Source organism: Erythrolamprus reginae, chromosome Z (genome assembly GCF_031021105.1).
Source record: "Erythrolamprus reginae isolate rEryReg1 chromosome Z, rEryReg1.hap1, whole genome shotgun sequence".
Lineage (NCBI taxonomy): Eukaryota > Metazoa > Chordata > Lepidosauria > Squamata > Dipsadidae > Erythrolamprus > Erythrolamprus reginae.
Window position 1 is genome coordinate 65528967 of NC_091963.1, and position 20055 is coordinate 65549021.

General features: G+C 43.6%; 1 protein-coding gene across 4 annotated transcripts in view; it reads left to right on the top strand.

Annotated features, from left to right (window-relative positions):
- Window positions 1–20055, top strand: part of VPS41 (VPS41 subunit of HOPS complex) — a 496439-nt gene that overhangs the window by 137274 nt on the left and 339110 nt on the right. For 3 of the 4 annotated variants that reach the window (XM_070726287.1, XM_070726291.1, XM_070726288.1), the window contains one exon: window positions 5082–5159. The exons of the other annotated variant lie outside the window; for it this stretch is intronic. In XM_070726287.1, coding sequence (XP_070582388.1) covers window positions 5082–5159 — 78 coding nt within the window. The remainder of the gene's footprint in view (window positions 1–5081; window positions 5160–20055) is intronic. 4 annotated transcript variants of the gene reach the window in all.

Below are 20055 nucleotides of genomic sequence, written 5' to 3' on the forward strand. Positions count from 1 at the left end.
ACTCTTAAGTGTTTGCTTTATATTAAACCTTTGTTTAGATATCATTTGTATTTTTCTGTTATACACTTTTTGGATAGGTTTCAGGCTTGATGTACATTATCGCAGTAATATTTAGCACAAACAAATGGTAGGTTGTACTCTTCCTATTATATTTTACAATCCCTTGCTAAGGAGAGTCCATCATGGATCATACTTCAGTCTGATTGATAAGAAATGAGTTTAAATTTAAATATTTAATTAGTTAACATCCCCTAGCTGCTCAGAAGGTCAGTTTTTTAAACTCAGTCGCAGTGTAGGGAAGGAGTTGTTTTTTCCTAACTACATTGAGTTTAACACGGGTTGGACTCTCCTTTGTTTACTTCCTTTTATTTTATTTCCTTTATTGTTTTTCCTTCTTGAGGATTTCTCAGCTAAGATGTGTCACTTGATGGATTGGAGCAATAGTTGCTGGCACCAGGCCTGACCACTCCTTAGGCTCTGGGTCCCTATCCTACATGGATATGCCCTTAATAGAGCATTTTTGGCTCCCAGCACCCAGGATCCCTGCTCTGCGCGAGACTACCCTGAGGAGCACTTCGCCTGGATCAGTGGACTCTGTCATCCGTGGACATTTTTCCTGTAACTAACCAGCTCTAAGCGTTTAGGAGAGTCTGTCCTTCCATGCAATACAGCTCATTGTGAGGAAAGGATTTAAATGTGAGCCATTTCGTTGAAGCTGACAGTTCAGCAAGAGGCACAGAGCCCTCTTAGCAGCAACAGTTAAGAGAGGAGTCCTCATCTGCTTCACCCCCTGTTAAAGCTAAAGAAAAAGGGCAATCTTCAAAATCCAAATCCAAGGCTTCTCAAGCAGTAACTCTTAAAGAAGCAGAAAGGAGAATCAGGGCCTTAGAGAAGCAAATGGAGCAGATCAAAAAGCAGGCCTTCATTCCAAACCTTGCTCATTTGCAACTGCCTGAGTCCTTGGCCACCCATTGGTTCCTGCCATTTTCGCCTGTGACATCACTGGTAGCTGGGCAGATCATGGGTACAGTGGCTCTCCAACAACAATTGAGTCTGGTCTAGAAAGCAGAGGTTTCTGAAGGAGCCTTTAGGTAGACTTACTGAGCTAGACAGTCTGCTTATAGCTTGTCCATATTCTGCCTGGAAATTATGAAGCCCATCCTGAACCGGCGAAAACATCCATGGAGAGAGATTGGTCCCAGAACGCTCTGAGGCCCTACCACCATCTCTCACCCAAGACCAGCAGATACCCATTAGACTGGCAAGTGCCACCCTGCAGGCTCAACCTTCTCCTCAAGCAGGCCAGATATCAGTTGCCTCTGCCTCTTTTACACCTACAGCTGCTGGCCCACATCAGAGAATTGACACCTGGCAATAGCTACCACCATCTTTACAAGATGTGATAGCCAACGCTTATTCTCAGGGTTTTGTGGCAGGAATGCAGCAGCGTCCTTCGCTCATGCCAAGTGTCCTCCCAGCTCAGGACGTCTGGTCCAGTGCAGCAGCGCACTATTCTGGTCTGGAGTCGATGTCTGGGGATCCAGATGCATTTTGGAGGATGACCTCTCTGAAGATGAGGAAACAGTTCCAGATCAACCTGTCTTTACGGGCCTTTTCAAACCAGCCTTGTTTAAGACTCTTCTACGTAAAGCGAAAGCTATGGCTAAAGTCAGGTCCTACTCACAATTGCCTATCGCGTAGCAGTCCCTCTGAGCCATCGGTGGGTATAGACCAGACAGCTGGCCTTTTCACCGAGCCAGAACGAGAATCAGACTGCATCCTGTCATCTAAGATTTTGATAGAAAATATTAAGCGACCTTGGGAGCATTCTGCAGTGGCACTGGGACTCACTGCCACTGAGGGGGAAATAATAATAATAATAATAATAATAATAATAATAATAATAATAATAATAATAATAATAATAATAAAAACAAACAAACAATTTATTAGATTTGTATGTCACCTCTTTCCGAAGACTCGGGGTGACTCACAACAACAGTGGCCTGTCTTGTGTCCAAAGCTCTGGTTCCGGCTGACATGGTGGAGGATCTCAAGCCAGATGATCGTAAGGTGGAAACCTGATCCGTAAGTCACTCCTTTCAAGGATCAGCCTCCCAGAGCTCTTGCAGACAAAACTGACTCATCCCTGGACATTCCCATACGGGGCAGACTGCAGCACTTCCTTGCCCAATGGGAACACATGTCTGCAGATGCTTGGATCTTGACTTTGACCACTGTCAAATTTGGTCTCTTAATAGAACTTTGCTCCATCCTCCAAACCATTTCATCCAATGCCCCACCTCATCCAATTCTGTGAAGCAAGCTCTACTGCACCAGGAGGTCTGTCATCTCTTGTACATTGCAGCAATCAAGCAGGTACCCCGAAGCCAGGAAGGATCAATCATCTTCCTGGTGCCCAAGGTTCAGGTGGTACCGCCTCATCTTGAACCTAAAGCAACTCAACATCTACGTGGCTTACAAAAGATTCAAGGTGCAGTCTCACCTCGATAGATCTTCAGGAGGCCTACCTCCATGTTCCAATAAACCTAATGCACAGGAAGTTTCTACGCTTCTGCCTACAGCAGTGTTTTTCAACCTCTCCGCTGCACCTGGGCACCATTATCGATACAGTGACTTGACAGGTGTTTTTCTGGACCGCCAAGTCCAACATCATGGACATCTTAACTCACCTTCAGCGCAGACAGCAGTCATCTCTCTCCCTCTTATCCTAGCTCTTGGGGATGTTTGTGTCCTGCATAGATATCATTCCCTGGGTGAGGCTTCATTCTCTCCCATTGTAATGGTTTCTTTTGCCTTTTCAAAGGCAAGGACCAGCCACACAAAGAAACTGGTCCGCTTTTGACTAATACCACCATTTCCTTAGTGATTATCCATCTTATATTTAACATCCTATTAATATCCTCTTTTAATTTCTATTAATATGCACTTTTTGCCAAATATTCTGCACTACTGGGCACTCCCAAAACATATGCATAAACACTCCTTTATCTTGACACCCATGCCAACAAATACCTTTAACATTCTGCTGAAAGTATGCGAGTTGAACGGGTGTATAATACCACTTATGTAATATTTTCCTTCTCATTTCCCTTACTCTTCTATTCTTAATTTTCCTTATATTTTCTACTATATTTTTCATCTCTTGAGCCTCTATTTGTATCTCATTTTGCCACCATTTAGTCAATCCTTGGATCACATCCCCGCCTGACTTCACTAACATCTTATATATATTACTTGCTTGGGCCTTGGTACCCTCACTTTTTTCTCTTATTATTTTCTCTAACACTATCTGTGTTTTTTCTCCTGTTTTCTATCCCCAGGAGTGGAGGGCATCAATGCACTACGCTCCCTTGGCTGAAGGGGTCTACTTTATGCCTTTCCTCCCATTCCCCTCATCCTCAGTGTGGTTGAAAAGATTCTTGAGGAAAGGGCAGAACAGCAATTAATGGAACCACATTGGCCACAGTGTCTGTGGTTTCGGATCCTTTGGATCTTTCATCTCCAAGCCGTGGTGCATCCCGGACGATTGGGTATCTCTCAGCAAGGGGGCCATCCTACATCTGGATCCCCAGTGGTGGCACCTCACTGTCTGGCACTTGAAGGGCTCTGATTGAAGTTACAATTGTTGCCAGATAATGTCACAGCCACCATTCAAGTGGCACGACAGGCCTCCACCACCAGGATTTATGGGGCCACCTAGTCTGCTTATTGCGAGTTCTGCTCCCATCATTACTTTGACCCTTTACAGCCTTATCTCAAATTGGCCTTTCTTCAAGCTGGGTTTGACAAAGGACTTGCACCTAGTTCTCTCTGGCATCATGTCACGGCCCTCTCTACAGTTATACATTTGGACAATCTCAGATCTCTCTACCATCATCTGTGGGTCCGAGACTTCCTACTGGGAGCTGCCATCTTTTGCCCACAAGTCATCCACCAATATCCCACTTGGGACTTGCCTCTTGTTCTTCAGGCCCTTACCAGTCCACCATTTGAATCTCTTTGATCTGTCCTTTGCAGTTTCTTTCCATTAAGACATCGTTTCTTGTCACCATTACATCAGCCAGAAGGGTGTCTGAATTATTGGCATTCTCTATAAGACAAGACCTCTGCCATTTCCATCAGGACAGAGTTGTCTTAAGACTTGACCTGGCTTTTCTGCCGAAGGTCAATACCTTCTTCCATTGAGTGCAGAAGGTAGTTGTTTCAGATTTTGGCGCCAGGACTTTGCATCCACATAATGGCACAAATTGGACATCCGTAAGGCACTTAAACTTTATGTACGCTGGATGCAGTCCTTCTGGAAGACTGAAGTTTTGTTCATTTCCTTTCTCCCTGCGACCAAAGGATAAAAGGTGTTGCTACAGATCATCAGTCACTGGATATGATATAGCGGAGGCGTACCAATCTCAATCTTGCCCACTTCCACCTGGGATCACGGCTCATTCCACGTGAAGTACGGCCACCTCAGCAGCATGGGCAATGCAGGCTTCAATTGAAGACATCTGCTGAGCTGCGACATGGTCTTCACCATCAATGTTCATCAGACATTATCAGCTAGATGCATTTGCAGAAGCAGAGGATGCCTTTGGCAGACGAGTTCTACAGCGTATTTGTGCTTCTCCTGCTCCCCTGGTCTAGCCTTATCCCTACCTGTCTCATTAGCTTGGGTATATCCCATGTTGACTCTCCTTAGCAGCGCATTGGAGAAATACCGTTAACTTACCTTAATGGTCTTCTCTATGCACTGCATGGAGAGTCCAAAGCCACCTGGCTTGTTTGGCCCAGGGTCACAGTTTCATTGTGTTGTTTGTTCTTCTCGTTTATAAAGTTCTTTGTTGACTTTCACTACGTCTTCATTTACAACTGACCTTCAGGGCAACTAGGGGGTATTACCTAATTGAATATTAAAAATTTAAATTTAAACTCAGTCCCTACCACTCAGACTGAAGTATGACCCATGTTGGACTCTCCATGCAGCGCATTGAGAAAACCGTTCAGGTAAGTCAATGGTACATTTCTCTGGATAATGTATTTCTCCCATTATTTTTTCTATTTAGTTTTTGGCACTTGGAACACATTATGGCAAAGTTTATTTGTTAGATGTCCAGGGGAACATCACACAAAAGTTTGACATTGTAAGTACAAATTATTTTATTGTATGGCTATTGCAATCTGAAAAACTGTGTTTAAAATAATATAATATTTATATTGGGTTTATTCTTCTGTATGCATTTCACATAGCAGTTTTTGTTGCCATGTCATTGGAAATCAGCAATATGATTAAGACAAGAATGAATGATTCAAGAGTTGATAGATTGAAATGTAGTCCACATTAATGGCCGTAGGCAGTTTACAAAAAAATCTAAATTTTCAGCTAAAACAGTTGGGTAAAAAGAGAGGATTTATGCTCTTTCCTAAAGTTCATTAAAGAAGAGAGATTCATTTTATTCCAGTGACAATTTAGCATGTTATATATAAGAAAATCAGAAATTGTTGTCTAGAATCTATTATTCTCCCATGCCTCTGGAAGGAGAGTCCAGCATGGGTTTAGCTCAAGTCTTATTGGTAGGACTGAGTTTTAAATTAATATAATTAACATATTAATTAGGTACTGCCCCCTTGCTGCCCCAAGAAGCCAGTTTTAAAAAAACTCAGTCTAGGATAAGGACATGAGTTTTCTTCCTCTAGGATGAGTATGTTTATGGAAGTAAATAAATTGATTATATTTGAACCTTGTAATTTTTTCTTTTTCTTTTACCACAGGTTCGAGATCGGCTGGGGTCTCTGCCCTCTGCGGGCACCACCCCCACCTTCTGGGGCCTCTTCTCTCCGTGGGTACTGCCCTAAAAAGGAGCAACTGGGCTTTAAGTCCTTGACCTCAGTGGCCATACCAAGCCCAAACACCCCAGACAGGGGGGGGGGTTTTCCGCCCCTCCCCATTGACGGGGGCAGCAGGAGAATAAACGCCGCTGCTGCGGCCGCAGCCGCCATTTAAAGCCGCTTAACAGCTGATCGCTCGGTTGCAGGGAGCGGAGGACAGCGGCTGGCTTTGCGGGTGCCCAGGGGACTCCTGAGGGAGAATGGCCACTGGGACCGAACGGCAGAGTCCCCCAGGGTTTGGTGGCCATAGCGCTCAGCCTATGAGGCGGCGTCCTTGCACCCGCCATTTTTTAGCACCCGAAGGTGCGAACGCTCTTAACTTGGCGTTTTAAAAAGGCGCGAACTGGGCAAGCTGCCAGCGTTCGTAGAGGCTCCTATTCTGCCCAGAGACGGACGCTGGGGGTCACGTGGTGTCTTGACAGCCAATGAAGGAACAGACTAGCTGTCAGTTTGCACACATGTCTCACTTGCGAGTGAGATCTTCAGTGCAGGCCAGTGACTGATCTTTGTTGGATTCACGTTTGTGAGTACGCTGCCCCTATAACTCTCATGGCTGATCAAATCGAGACCAGGGAGGAGCAGGCCCAAACACCTAAGGCACCTCCAAAGGGAAAGAAAAAGGCTTTGGGCAAGCCTAAGAGCAAATCCTCCCAGTCTGGCTCATCACTTCGTGAGGCTGAAAGGAAGATCAAAGCCCTAGAGCAACGTTTGGAGGCGGCCTTGTCCCCCCCCATCCAAGGGGGACTGGCTATAAGTCCATTTCAACCACTTCCTCCATCAGCTCTCTCCCCTAGTGTATCAATGGGGCTCCAAGGTACTGCAACAGAGAGAGACTGGTCACCTGACAGGCAGGCATCACAATTTCCTCCTCCACCTTTGCCTTCACCTGTCACAAGGCCTGAAAGGCCCTCATCGTCTAATAGTCAGGCTATGCCTCAGATTGGGATGCAGACAGCATACGCTCCCTCCTCTACATTTACACCAATGGCAGCGGGTCTTAGAGAGCACGCAGACACTTGGCAGGCCTTCTCACCAGCGTTACAGGACATTATCGCTAATGCGTATACACAAGGCATAGCAGCGGCAACCCAGCGTTCTAATACCTTTCCATCTCAGGCTACCCAACCCAGAGATCTCTGGTCAGTTCCACCGCCCCCTACTGGTTTGGGTTCTATGTCAGGTGACCATTCCAATTTGGAGGAGGATAGCGACCATGGGAATGATCTGTCGGACGACGAGTTTAGTTTTCCCGAACAGCCAGCGTTGGCCGGTCTATTCAAACCCTCCTTGTTCAGGGTTTTGTTACACAAGGCGAAACAAGCCCTGGACGTACCGGGATCGGCGACTCCGGTGGAACCAGGAGATGGGCTGCGCACATCGGCGACGTTGTGCAAGGAACCCACCAAGGAATCAGACAAGGTGCCTGCGCTAGAAATATTCCTTGAAAACATCAAGCGCCCATGGCAACATCCAGCGGCGGTGCAAGGTCCTTCAAACCTAGAGCGCAGATTTTATACATTCGATGATGACATGGAGAATCTGTTGCAGTTTCCCCCCGTGGACAAACCGGTGGCCACATTGGTCTCCAATGCGGTCGTGCCTTCGAAGACTGCTGATAACCTGAAACCTGATGAGAGGAGGGTGGAGACTCTCTTGAAGAAGACTCATCAGATGGCCGCTTGGGCTCTTCGGGCTGCATCCACTGCCTCGTTTTTCAATCGGGCATCCATCATGTGGATCCAGGAGGTCCAGGCGAGGCTGGGCTCAGACGAGACCCGACTGAGGCAGGATTTAAACAAGCTTCTGGCGGCGGCTGAATTTTCTACAGACGCTACGCTACATGCAGCTAAATTTTTTTATTAAATTAAATAGAATAATTGCCAAATTTGTATGGGGAGGTAAAAAAGCAAGGTTAAAAATAAAATGGTTACAAGACAAACCTAAAAAAGGCGGATTCAGACTTCCAGATTTTGAAACATATTACCAAACAGCGATTCTACTCTGGATTAAAGATTGGATAGAAATTAAAAAAGAAAGACTGTTAATAGTGGAGAGACATGATATACTATGTGGATGACATGGATTCCTCTGGAACGAAAACAACAAAATTCCAACATATATCAAAAATTACATAAGGGAATCATTACTGATGACATGGTTAAAAATTTAAAAATTACACTATATAAAAATTCCAAGGTGGTATTCCAGCATGGAGGCATTAACAAACCCAAACACAACCCAGCTAAAAAAATTGGTAAATTATAATCAAATATTAGATGAGGGTGGAAATATTAAATTAAGACAACAATTAATAGAACAAGACATAAATATTGAGTGGTGGCCATATACCCAAATCTATTCGAAATGGCAGAAAGATAAAAAAAATATCGGGATTCAAGAGAAACTTTCAAATTTGGATAAATTAATATTAGGAGAAGAAAATAATTTCATAACAAGAACATACAATTTCTGATTGAATATAAAATGGAAACAGAGATAGTCAAAGGAAATATGATTAGGTGGGCAAAAAACGTTGGACACAGCATATACTTAGAACAATGGGATACGATCTAGTCCAAAAACTATAAAATGACCAAATCTACTGCATATAAAGAGAATATTTTTAAAATGTTTTATAGGTGGCATTTATCACCATCCAGACTAGCAAAAATGTACCCTAAAATTAAAACCGGACTGCAGGAGATGCAGAAATAAAAATGGAACCTTCTTCCACATGCCCTGAGATTAAAAAAATTTGGAACAAAATTAAATTATGGATTTATGAAATCACTAAAATAAGACTGAAATTAAAACCAGAGACCTTTCTTTTGGGTATAATATCTCTAAGAATAAAATAAATATTACTACTTGATCCAACATATAATCACAGCAATCAGAATATTTATTGCACAAAATTGGAAAAAAGATGTACCGATAGAGAGAGACACGGTCAAAAAAATATATGATTGTGCAGAACTAGATAAATTAACACAACTACTCAAAAATAAAAATGAATCATGCTACTATGATATCTAGAAAGAATTTTATACATGGGTCGACAATAGGGGAAATAATAGCTGTAAATAATGAACATTATGCTACTAGATCTTAGAAGTTTCACAAAATTAAGATATAGAGCTGATTACAACTTGAACTGTTACTAGATTGCTTATATTTATAAATATAACCTAACCGCTGCTGTTATAGGCTGTACAAACATATAAAGAAAGAACTGTTTTTTGGATTACAGTTCGGGTGTGGGGAGGATATGTTTTGTGTTGTTTTGTAGTTTAAGGCGTAAGTATATATATGCATGATAAACTATGTAATGTCTTTTTTCATATTTATATATTCTATAAAAATTATTAAAAAAAGATTTTATATACCAGAGTGGGCCCCTAAAATGACCTTAAATCCTTATATGATAAACCAGACTAAGAAATAGTCCCATATTAACCAGAACAACCATTATTGTCTTAGATATAGTAGCAGAATCTTGCCAAAGTCTGAATGCATTTCTTCCTCTCTCACTCTTTAATTGTATGTGAATTATAGATGTTTTCTCAAGTTATTTTTATGGTCTAGATTCAAGCTCTGCTTTTCTGACCAGTGCCTTGATAGTATAATTTCCTCGTATTTTGTATTTCTCAGGGATATTTCCCATGCCTTTTACAGAGAAGAAAAGAAACTGGTTGTCTTCGGAGAGGGGTGGCATACAAATCAAATCAAATCAATCAATCAATCAATCAATCAATCAATCAATAAAAATAGCTATTTAAAGGAGAGGTGGGCTTCACCTGGTTCAGACTGGTTCAGGCAAACTGGTTGTTAAAATACTGTCCAGTTCAGTGAATTGGCCAATCCCACCACTGGCTGGCTCTGCCACCGCCCATTTTATTGGATGTTTTTGGATGTTTCATGCCATTTTTTCAGGCTAAAAAATGGCCTGAAAATGCCCCAAAACCGGCCTGAAAACCAACTGAAATCCAGCCTGAAAAACAGCTCAAAATGAAAAAAATGACCTGAAAAATGCCCCCCAAATGAAGATTGCAAATTTTCAATTACCTCTCTTGAAGCTGTGCAGCAATATGGATTTGAAAGAGGAAGAGGAATCCATAGCTTGTGTGGGCACACACTATATCTAATATCCATTGTGCTTTTTTCTGCCTCGCTGCACAAATCTTTAGAATATTTGCTGGGTTACACAAAGCATATTCCCTCTTCTGAATTTGGATTATTACACATTTATATGGAATAGCATAAAATCTCAATACTAAGCACAGTAACACCTAGACCAACCTTTCTAATGCCACGACCCCTTAATACTTCCTGTTGTGACCCCCAACCATAAGTTGAGCGCCAATTCTCCCAACAGAGCTTTAAGCTGAATGGCAGGAAAGTCAGAGGATCACTTCCACTGTAAATGTCTGATTGGTCAGATTGTAAAAATATGTTCCAAGGCTCTAGAGTAGAAGCTTTAGTTCCTAACACGAACGCCTTGTTCCGGATGAATCCCAGCGACTGATTAGGTCCCACAGAATTGGCCTTCCCTGGGTTCTGTCGATAAAACAATGTTGTCTGGTGGGACCCAGGGGAAGAGCCTTCTCTGTGGTGGCCCCGACCCTCTGGAATCAACTCCCCCTGGAGATTAGGACTGCCCCATCCTCCTTGCCTTTCGTAAACTCCTGAAAACCCACCTATGTCCCTAGGCATGGGGAAATTGATATACCTTTTGGCTGTTCCGCTTTATGTATGATTTATTTGGATTGCATGATTGTTTTTAATAAGGCTTTAAAATAATAATAATAATAATGATAATAATAATAATAATAATAATAATTATTATTATTATTATTATTATTACTATTATTAGTTAGATTTGTATGCCGCCCCTCTCCGGAGACTTGGAGCGGCTCACAACGAGAACAACAATGTGACAAATCCAATATATTCGAAGACATCTAAAACCCCATTATTAAATCATGCAACACAATCATATCATACATAAACAATATAAGCCCAGGGGTATTTTAATTTCCCTATGCTTGACGACATAGGTAGTTCTTCAATAGCTTACGAAAGGCAAGCAATATTGTTTTTTATATTGGATTTGTATATTGTATTATTTGTTGTGAGCCGCTCCGTGTCCTCGGAGAGGAGTGGCAAACAAATCTAATAAATTATTAATTAATTCATTTATACATTTTTATAATGTATAATAGATGCATTTAATGATTAGAACAAAGGGAATGCAACCCTTTACAAAAAAATAGCACCTGCTGATTAATGATAGGAGATGCTCAGATTTATTGTACGTTACTTATTAGTAGTTGTACAAAAAATTTTGGGGGCTCTTGATGATTTGATAGCTTGCATTTTCTAAAATTTATTATTTCGATTTCTGGGCTGCCCTTCAAAGACTCACACATTTTAATCAGAAAGTCTGGTGTTTACTTTTTTAAAGAAGCAAATATCTTAGACAATATAAATTATTTCTAGATTTGGAAATCTCCTAATCATACTATCACAAGGAACAACATATAGAAAGTTGTTTCTATTAACTGAACATTTTTATAAACTGGACTATTTATGAGACAATCAATACAGTGATCCCCCGGGTATTGCGATCCCGATCATTGCAAAACGGCTATATGGCGATTTTTCAACCCGGAAGTAAAAACACCATCTGCGCATGCGCGCCCTTTTTTCTATGGGCACGCATGCGTAGATGGCACCGGGCAGATCAGCTGCTGGGCGGCTTCCCTGGGTCTTCCCCCTCTTGCTGGCGGGAGGGCGAGCGGCGGGCATCAGCGAGGAATTTCCCCACCGCCCACGCAAACTCCTCGCTGCCACTCGCCCGCCCTTCGCCCGCCCACGCCGTTCATTCTCGCCGCTTCCCAGCTGAGTCCTGAAGCGAATTGGCTTCAGGACTCAGCTGGGAAGCGGCGCGAGCGAGCAGCGCGAGCGAACGGCTTGTCCGCCGCCTGCCTGCCCGCGCGCCCGCCGCTCGCCCGCCCTTCGCCCGCCCACGCCGTTCATTCTCGCCGCTTCCCAGCTGAGTCCTGAAGCGAATTGGCTTCAGGACTCAGCTGGGAAGCGGCGCGAGCGAGCGGCGCGAGCGAACGGCTTGTCTGCCGCCTGCCTGCCCGCGCGCCCCGCCGCTCGCCCGCCCTTCGCCCGTCCACGCCGTTCATTCTCGCCACTTCCCAACTGAGTCCTGAAGCGAATTGGCTTCAGGACTCAGCTGGGAAGCGGCGCGAGTGAGCGGCGTGGGCGGGCGAGCGGCAGCGAGGAGTTTGCGTGGGCGGTGGGGAAACCCCAGCGCCGCTTCCCAGCTGAGTCCCCTTCCCAGGAACCCCAATCTTCGGCTCCTCGCTAGCGCTGCAGAAGTAAAAACACCATCTGCGCATGCGCAGATGGTGTTTTTACTTCCACAGCGCTACTTCGCGAAAAACCGATCATTGCGGGGGGTCCTGGAACGGAACCCTCGCAATGATCGGGGGATCACTGTACTGTTAAAAGCTGATACAAAGCGTCCTTTAGGAATTGGTCTTGCATAATGATGAAGCTAAAAATTGAAGATGGAATGTGTAATCTTTCCTACATCTTACATATTCAGACAAAGCAGAGATGAAATAAATTTACTTTGAGATTATTGCAAACTTCTTCTCATAAATTATGGTCCATGAAGGTGGGAAGATTGGTGATCGTTAGATGCCTTTCTACATTTTTATGCATAAAGTATGTTTCTATTACAATCTTCCTATATAGATGCACTGCTCAGGATAATCTGTAATTTTTTTAAAAAAAATAGGAGACTTAACACATATCCATAAAAAGGATCTTAATTTGCATATTTTTGACAGGGATTTTCTTATCATGTTTTTCTGATACTATAACTAATACAATCAATTCAGGTCTAAAATCTACATGTTTTCCTATCATCTTTTCTAACCACCTGTGTATCTTTGCCCAAAATTTTTAGCTTTGATACAAGCTCATCACAAATTATAAAATGTGCCTATTTTTGGATTACATTTCTAACATTTGCTAGACATATTTTTAAACATTTTAGATAATCTAGCAAGTGGTAGGTGCCATCTATAAAACGTTTTATATATAACTTCTTACTGAATTTGAAAATAGAAAATGAACAAATAAAAGACATGCTGATACATTTTAAATTAGTTACAACTTCCAGATTTATTTAAAAAACATCTGGCTAATGAATATATTTAAAAATGAAAGTTAAAATAATTAGCCCCTTTTAATAATTTAAATAATGCAGCCAAAAGACAAACAGAGGTAGTTGCAAGCATTTTGTATTGACTTATCTGTACCTACATTAAAATAACACGGTTAATATCAGCCTCAAATATAAGATCTATCAAGAGCATTAATTAAGCCTATAATGTATGTAGGAAAGCAGCCATGTAAGGCAAGCCTTACATCCACGTTGTTTGTATTTTACTAATACATAGTAAAATAGTATAAAATTTGGCAGGCCAAAGACTACAACTAAAATGGCTTTGGCCTGACAGGCGGCCTCTCATTAGAAAAAGACCGTGTCCTGCAAGAAAAGAAAGAAAATAATATAGGGGGTTAATACAGCACCTTTAACCACACCTTGTTTGTTTTGATATTTGCCATGGAATTGGTTGTCAGCTTTCACATTCCAACTTTTCATCAAAGTAGTTTCTGACATGTAGCTTCCACTGGATTAAATATTGTAATTGATTCCTAAACATTCTGGAGTGTTACATTTTCCTTACCTCATAGTGTCTCTCTTCTTGTATTGCTACAAGGGGAGGTGATGGTTGGGTTTGTGGTCTTATATTTGATCCAGTCACCAGTTTCAATAAACTGCAATGAAATACAGGATAAATTTTCCCAAATATTCTAGGCAATTCAAGCTGTACTGTGACTGGGCTGATAATTTTAAAAAAATTGGCCCTAGCTTCTTGCTGGGCATTTTTAATAGGATATATTTGGTGGACAAGGAAAACTTATCCACCCTCAGAAGTGGGGCTGGAGCGATCAGTTCTTGTCTGCTTGCTTTTTATAGGCTTCCACCGTGTCAGCTACTGCTTTCTTTCTCTCACCCTTTTTTCAGCATCTCCATCCACTCAGTCACGGACATCGAAGTGGGAGTCTCTCTAGGTAGCTCAGGCATGGGGACAAATTCCATGCCTCTGTAGCCTGAAAAGGAGTTAGTCTAGTGCTGCTGTGAACAGTGTTGTTATACACTACTTCTGCAAAAAAGCAGCACTTTTGCTGGTAATCGACATAACAACAAATGTATTGTTCAACCATTGCATTCGCATATTTAGCTGCCCTATTTGTACTCTGATGGAAAACTGAGCTGAGTCCTTGTGTGGATCTAATTGCTCTCAGGAACTCCCCAGAACTTGGTGGTGAATTGTATGCTCTGGTCGGAGATAACTCTTTTTGGGATGCCATGTAGGTGGTAGATGTGCTTGAGAAATAGTATTCTCCATACTGAGGAGCGGGTCCAGCAGTCACATGGGTTTGCTTGCTGTCCTATCCAATCAGGATCGAGTCTTGCTAAATCCGCCCCTTCCCAGAATTCGCTCGGTCCTCCTACCGGCAGGATGTGTGGTGGCTCAGCTCCTCTCTGCTAACACCTTCCCTTTCAATGTATTCACCTACAAAAAAATAATAAAGATAAGTTTTTCCCTTTTTTTGTTAATTTCCCGGTTACTTTACATTAGTGGAGGCTTAAAACACGAACCAGCCCTCCTGGGCTTGGCTCCGGCTCGGAGAAGCCACAGCATGGTCTTTTAGCTGTGCTAGATTAGCCACTTTGTCTTGCACTGCCGGTGGTCATATTTAATTTATAAAAATTTATCTGGCCGGGACAACAGACAAGTTTTCTTACCTAGTCTCCCAAACTTTAGTCATTTTTGAATTAGCGCAACGGCCCTCAGGGCTCCTTAATCTTTGGCACCAGCGGCTCGCCCATGCAATCCACTTGGTGCCAAAAAGTCCACCACAGGCCCAGAGCTTGCTGTGAAATCTCTCAGGCTTCTGCTCTGCTAGGCCTCTCTTCCCTTGTGACTTTAATTCAGAGGCCTAGCCTGTCTGTACTCCCTGGCATGAACTTTTGAATTGTCAAAATTGTCTCAGAGTGGCAGCTTGAGCCCCATTGCTTCTCCCTTAGTAGCTCAGCCAATGGCCTAATAACTCCTAGCCAATGGCCTCCATTATTTCCAAGAAAAATACAGCTGGCAAGAGGCAACAGGGAAGTAGGCCTTCTGGGGACAAGATAGATCCTACCCCCCAGGACTCCAGCTCCTCAGGGGCTTCTAATGCTACAAGACCCACTAGAGCTGAGAAAAGGCATGACAAAACCCTGCAAAGGCTTCATAAACAGTCAGCCAAACACTTGAGAGTGCAGGCCCAGGTTCATGTTAGCTCACCGGAACCCACAGATCTGTCTGATCTGCCCCCCCATGTGACCAAGTCCTCTCTCTGGATGAGCCTAACCTAAATAGACCCCAGCCAAATCTCTGGGGTTTAGGTCCAGTAGAATCAGAGATTCGCGTGGAAGACCCCCCCCCCAAAACCTGGCCCAGCCCAGGCCCACATGGTAAATTCTGATCTTCGTCTATCCTTGACTAACCTACCTCCTGAATTCCAATCCATGTTTTCGGCCTCGTTTCAAGCCATTGATGCCAAGTTCATGGCCCTCAATATGCCCCTGCATCCTTGTCCCCAATCCCACAGGACTAGGCCCTTGAGCACCTTATCATATAGGCCTCCAGTCCAGGATCCTGATTCCTCCTCACCTCAAGAAGACAACGAGGATGATGAAGAACAGGAGGATAGGGATGATTCCATTCAAGGCCTTTCTGAAGATGAGTCTCAAATTATAGCTCCTCTCTCCTCCACTACTTTTCCACCTCAGCTATTCAGATCCTTATTACTGAAGGCTAGAGTGGCCACAGGTTCAAGACCAGCCTGCCCCGTCCACCTCTGCTGCTCTGGAAGAAAGCTGCCTATTCTTCATGGAGGAGCAGGAAGATGCAGATGTCATCCCTATGCCAAAGTTGTTTAAAGAGGCTTTACTCAAACAATGGGACCACCCCACTTCGGGATCCAATCCCTCTTCTAGGGACAAGAAATTGTATAAGGTCTCACCTTCTTATGAAGAGGTCCTTTTCTTTCCTAAGGCGGATGAACCAATCAAGATCCTCCACTCAGCAGCGGCCATGCCAGGTGAGGCGGAGGAGTTCCTGAAACCAGAAGACAAACGCCTGGAGCAGATGCTCAAGAGAAGCTTCTTCACTGACTCATGGACCATAAAATTTGCAGCAGCAGCTTCATTCTTCATGAGAGCCATGCTGCTCTGGCTCCAACAACTTCGACACCATATTCCCCCAGATGATCTACGGGGTCAACAGGACCTTAACAAGATATTTGTGGCGGCTCAATATGTGGCGGATGCCACACTTCAGTCATCTAGATTTGCAGCCAAGTCAGTGGCAGCTTCTACAGTGGCCAGAAGGCTCCTATGGCTTTGTCCCTGGCAAGCAGGGGTCAGGCAGAAGTGGCAGCTCTCCATGGGGCCCCTCAAGCGCAAAAATCTCTTTGGAGATTTGCTTGACCCATTACTCACTGAGACCATGGATAAGAAGAAAATCCTGGGGCCCACCACAAAGAAAGCAGCCAAAACACAGCAACCTTTTTGGCGGCCTTTTCGCCAATCAGACCAAGGCTTCGCCTACCAAAGGACTTCAGGTCAGTACCCTTCCCGATTCTGATCTCAGTCAGATAGATCCCCCAGGGGTAGAGGTGCCCAAAACCAGAGAGGCTCCTCTTCCTCTAAATCTTCCAAGAGAACCAGATGATAGTTCATCTAACATCCCTATTGGGGAGTGCCTGGCCTGGTTCTCTTCTGCTGGTGCCAGTCCACCCAGGACCCTTGGGTCCTCTCTACCATCCAATGGGGCCTCCAATTAGAATTCCTAGTCTTACGTCCCAAGCATTTTATGTCCATCCCCCAGGTCTCCCGAAGCTTTCCTCCAGATGGAGGAGGCTATCTTTCACCTCTTATCCATTAGAGCCATTCAGCCAGTTCCCTCTTTCCAAAGAGGTCCAGGCTTCTACTCCATCCTCTTCGTAGTCCCTAAGATGATGGAGGGCTATCCTGGATCTGAAACACTTTAATAATAACATCAGGTGCAGGAAGTTTAATATGCATTCCCTGTCCTCCATTCTTGCTTCTATCCCCCCCCCCGAGGGGACTTCACAGCTTCCCTTGACCTCATGGAAGTGTATCTCCATATTCCAATCCTCAAAGGGCATAGGCAGTTCCTACATTTTGCCTTTCAAGGCAGGCATTATCAATACAGGACCATGCCCTTTGGCCTGTCTTCTGCCCCTCGAGTTTTTACCAAACTCCCGGGCTCCCTAGCAGCTCACATTCAAGCTATTCCAATTCATATACAATGCTATCTGGATGACATATTAATTCACAGTCCACGCAGACAGGGCACCCTTTCAGATCTCCAGACCTCCATGTCCAGACCTCCATGTCAATCTTACAAGAGCATGGTTTTTCGATTAATATGTCTAAAAGGCACCTTGTTCCCTCCACTACTCTCCAACATCTGGGAACAGTGATAGACTGTGTCCAAACTAAAGTCTTCTGCTCCACTGAAAGGAAGACCAGTATTAGGGAACTTATTTCCCAACTCAAATTAGAAAAGAAAGCTCCCATTGCCACTCTCTCTTCCCTCCTGGGGAAGATGGTTTCTTGCATTGAGGTCATCCCCTGGGCACACCTCCACACCAGAAACCTCCAATGGCTTCTGTTACCCTTCCACAGGACAGGGATCAGTGCAATATCACCATTCCGCTGACCATCCTGAGGTCCCTGTCATGATGGCTTTTCCCCACCCTGCACAATGATTTCAGACCAGTTCATCATCACCACGAACGCCAGCATGTCATGCTGGGGAGCCCATGCAACAGGTTCAGTGCATGTCTCAGCGGAGGAAGCCTCCCGGCCGATCAATCACGCACGTTCCCTATGAACTGCTTAGAGCAGCTTCTTCCCATCACCTGTCCTTCCTGGTGGCCATCACTTCCACATAAAGAGCTGATAGATAAATTAGTGAAGATTGGACTTAATCCCTAGATAGTTCAGTGGATTTGCAGCTGGCTGAAGCATACACATCAGAGAGTTGTTGTTAATGGCGAGTATTCTGAGCAGAGACAGGGCAGGTTACAAGCGGTGTGCCACAAGGGTCTGTTCTGGGTCTTATTCTTTTTAATATGTTTGTGAGTGACATAGGGGAATGTTTGGTAGGGAAGGTTTGCCTATTTGCCGATGACTCTAAAGTGTGCAATAGGGTTGATATTCCTGGAGGCGTCTCTAATATGGTAAATGATTTAGCTTTACTAGATAAATGGTCAAAGCAATGGAAACTGCAGTTTAATGTTTCCAAATGTAAAATAATGCACTTGGGGAAAAGGAATCCTCAATCAGAGTATTGTATTGGCATTTCTGTGTTAGCAAAAACTTCAGAAGAAAAGGATTTAGTGGTAGTGATTTCAAAATGGGTGAGCAGTGTGGTTGGGCGGTAGGAAAAGCAAGTAGAATGCTTTGCTGCATAGCTAGAGGTATGACAAGCAGGAAGAGGGATATTATGATCCCACTATATAGAGTGTGATAAGACCACATTTGGAATACTGCGTTCAGTTCTGGAGACCTCACCTACAAAAAGATAGGTCCAAAGACAGGCTACAAGAATGGTGGAAGGTCTTAAGCATAAAATGTATCAGGAAAGACTTAATGAACTCAATCTGTATAGTTTGGAGGACAGAAGGGAAAGGGGGGACATGATCAAAAGATTTAAATATGTTAAAGGGTTAAATAAAGTTCAGGAGGGAAGTGTTTTTAATAGGAAACTGAACACAAGAACACAGGTGCACAATCTGAGGTTAGTTGGGGGTAATATCAGAAGCAATGTGAGAAAATATTATTTTACTGAAAGAGTAGTCGATGCTTGGAACAAACTTCCAACAAACATGGTTGGTAAATCCACAGTATTGGGTATGTCCTATGTGACTGCTGGACCCGCTCCTCAGTATGGAAAATAGGCATTGGACTCTTACCTGAACGCCTCTTCTCATATGCTGAGTGGGTACACCAGTCACTTCCCTCCCTATGTCTTACCGTTCCTTTCTAACTGTTATTTAACAACTTTTTTCAACTGAGAGTAGAGCATCTTTTGAGCCACCACCATCGAGCCAAATCTACGGATTCGCGAATTCTGGGAAGGTGGGGATCCAGCTATCTTTTTTAAAGACAAGGCTCAGTCCTGATTGGATAGGAAGGCGAGCAAACCTACGTGACTGCTGTACCCGCTCAGCGTATGAGAACAGACGTTCATGTAAGAATCCAACACCTATTTTTTAGGGTCCCAACAGGAAAGTGAGCACAAGGAAGTTACCCGTATATACTTGAGCATAAGTCAACTTGATTATAAGCCAAGGCACTTACTTTTGCCACAAAAACTGGGAAAACGTATTTCTCGAATATAAGCCTAGGGTGGAAAATGCAGTGGTTACTGGTAATCTGAGCAAGAGATAAAGTGGGCTTGCTTGGAAAACAAATCACCGTATTTCTTTTTTAAAAATCTTTATTATTTACATTAAGAAAAAAAACAAATATCACAAAACAAACAAAAACAAAAACGGAACACAACTTATACAGACATATAGATATCGTCATTCATAATTACAGTTATATATCAAACCTTAAACAGTAAACAATTTACACATTTGCTAAGCTACCTGTTCACATTATTGTTACAGGTTTTTTTTAAATCAGCCTACTAGATTTACATTGCTATATTATATCATTGTTACCTAAATCTTAATCTTTATTACCGTATTTTTCGGTGTATAAGATGCATCTTTTTGCCTCAAAAAAGTGCTTTAAAATTGGGTGCGTCTTACACATCAAATGTTGCCGAGGCCACCCGGCAGCCCTCAGTGGGAGGCCGGCATTTTAGCACCGGGGATGGGCGGGGTGCCGGGCATAGCACCAGCAGCAAAGTGTTGCTTTCCAGGCCACTGCCCAGGGCCTCCGACTGGCAGGGACATGGCACCACCCAAATT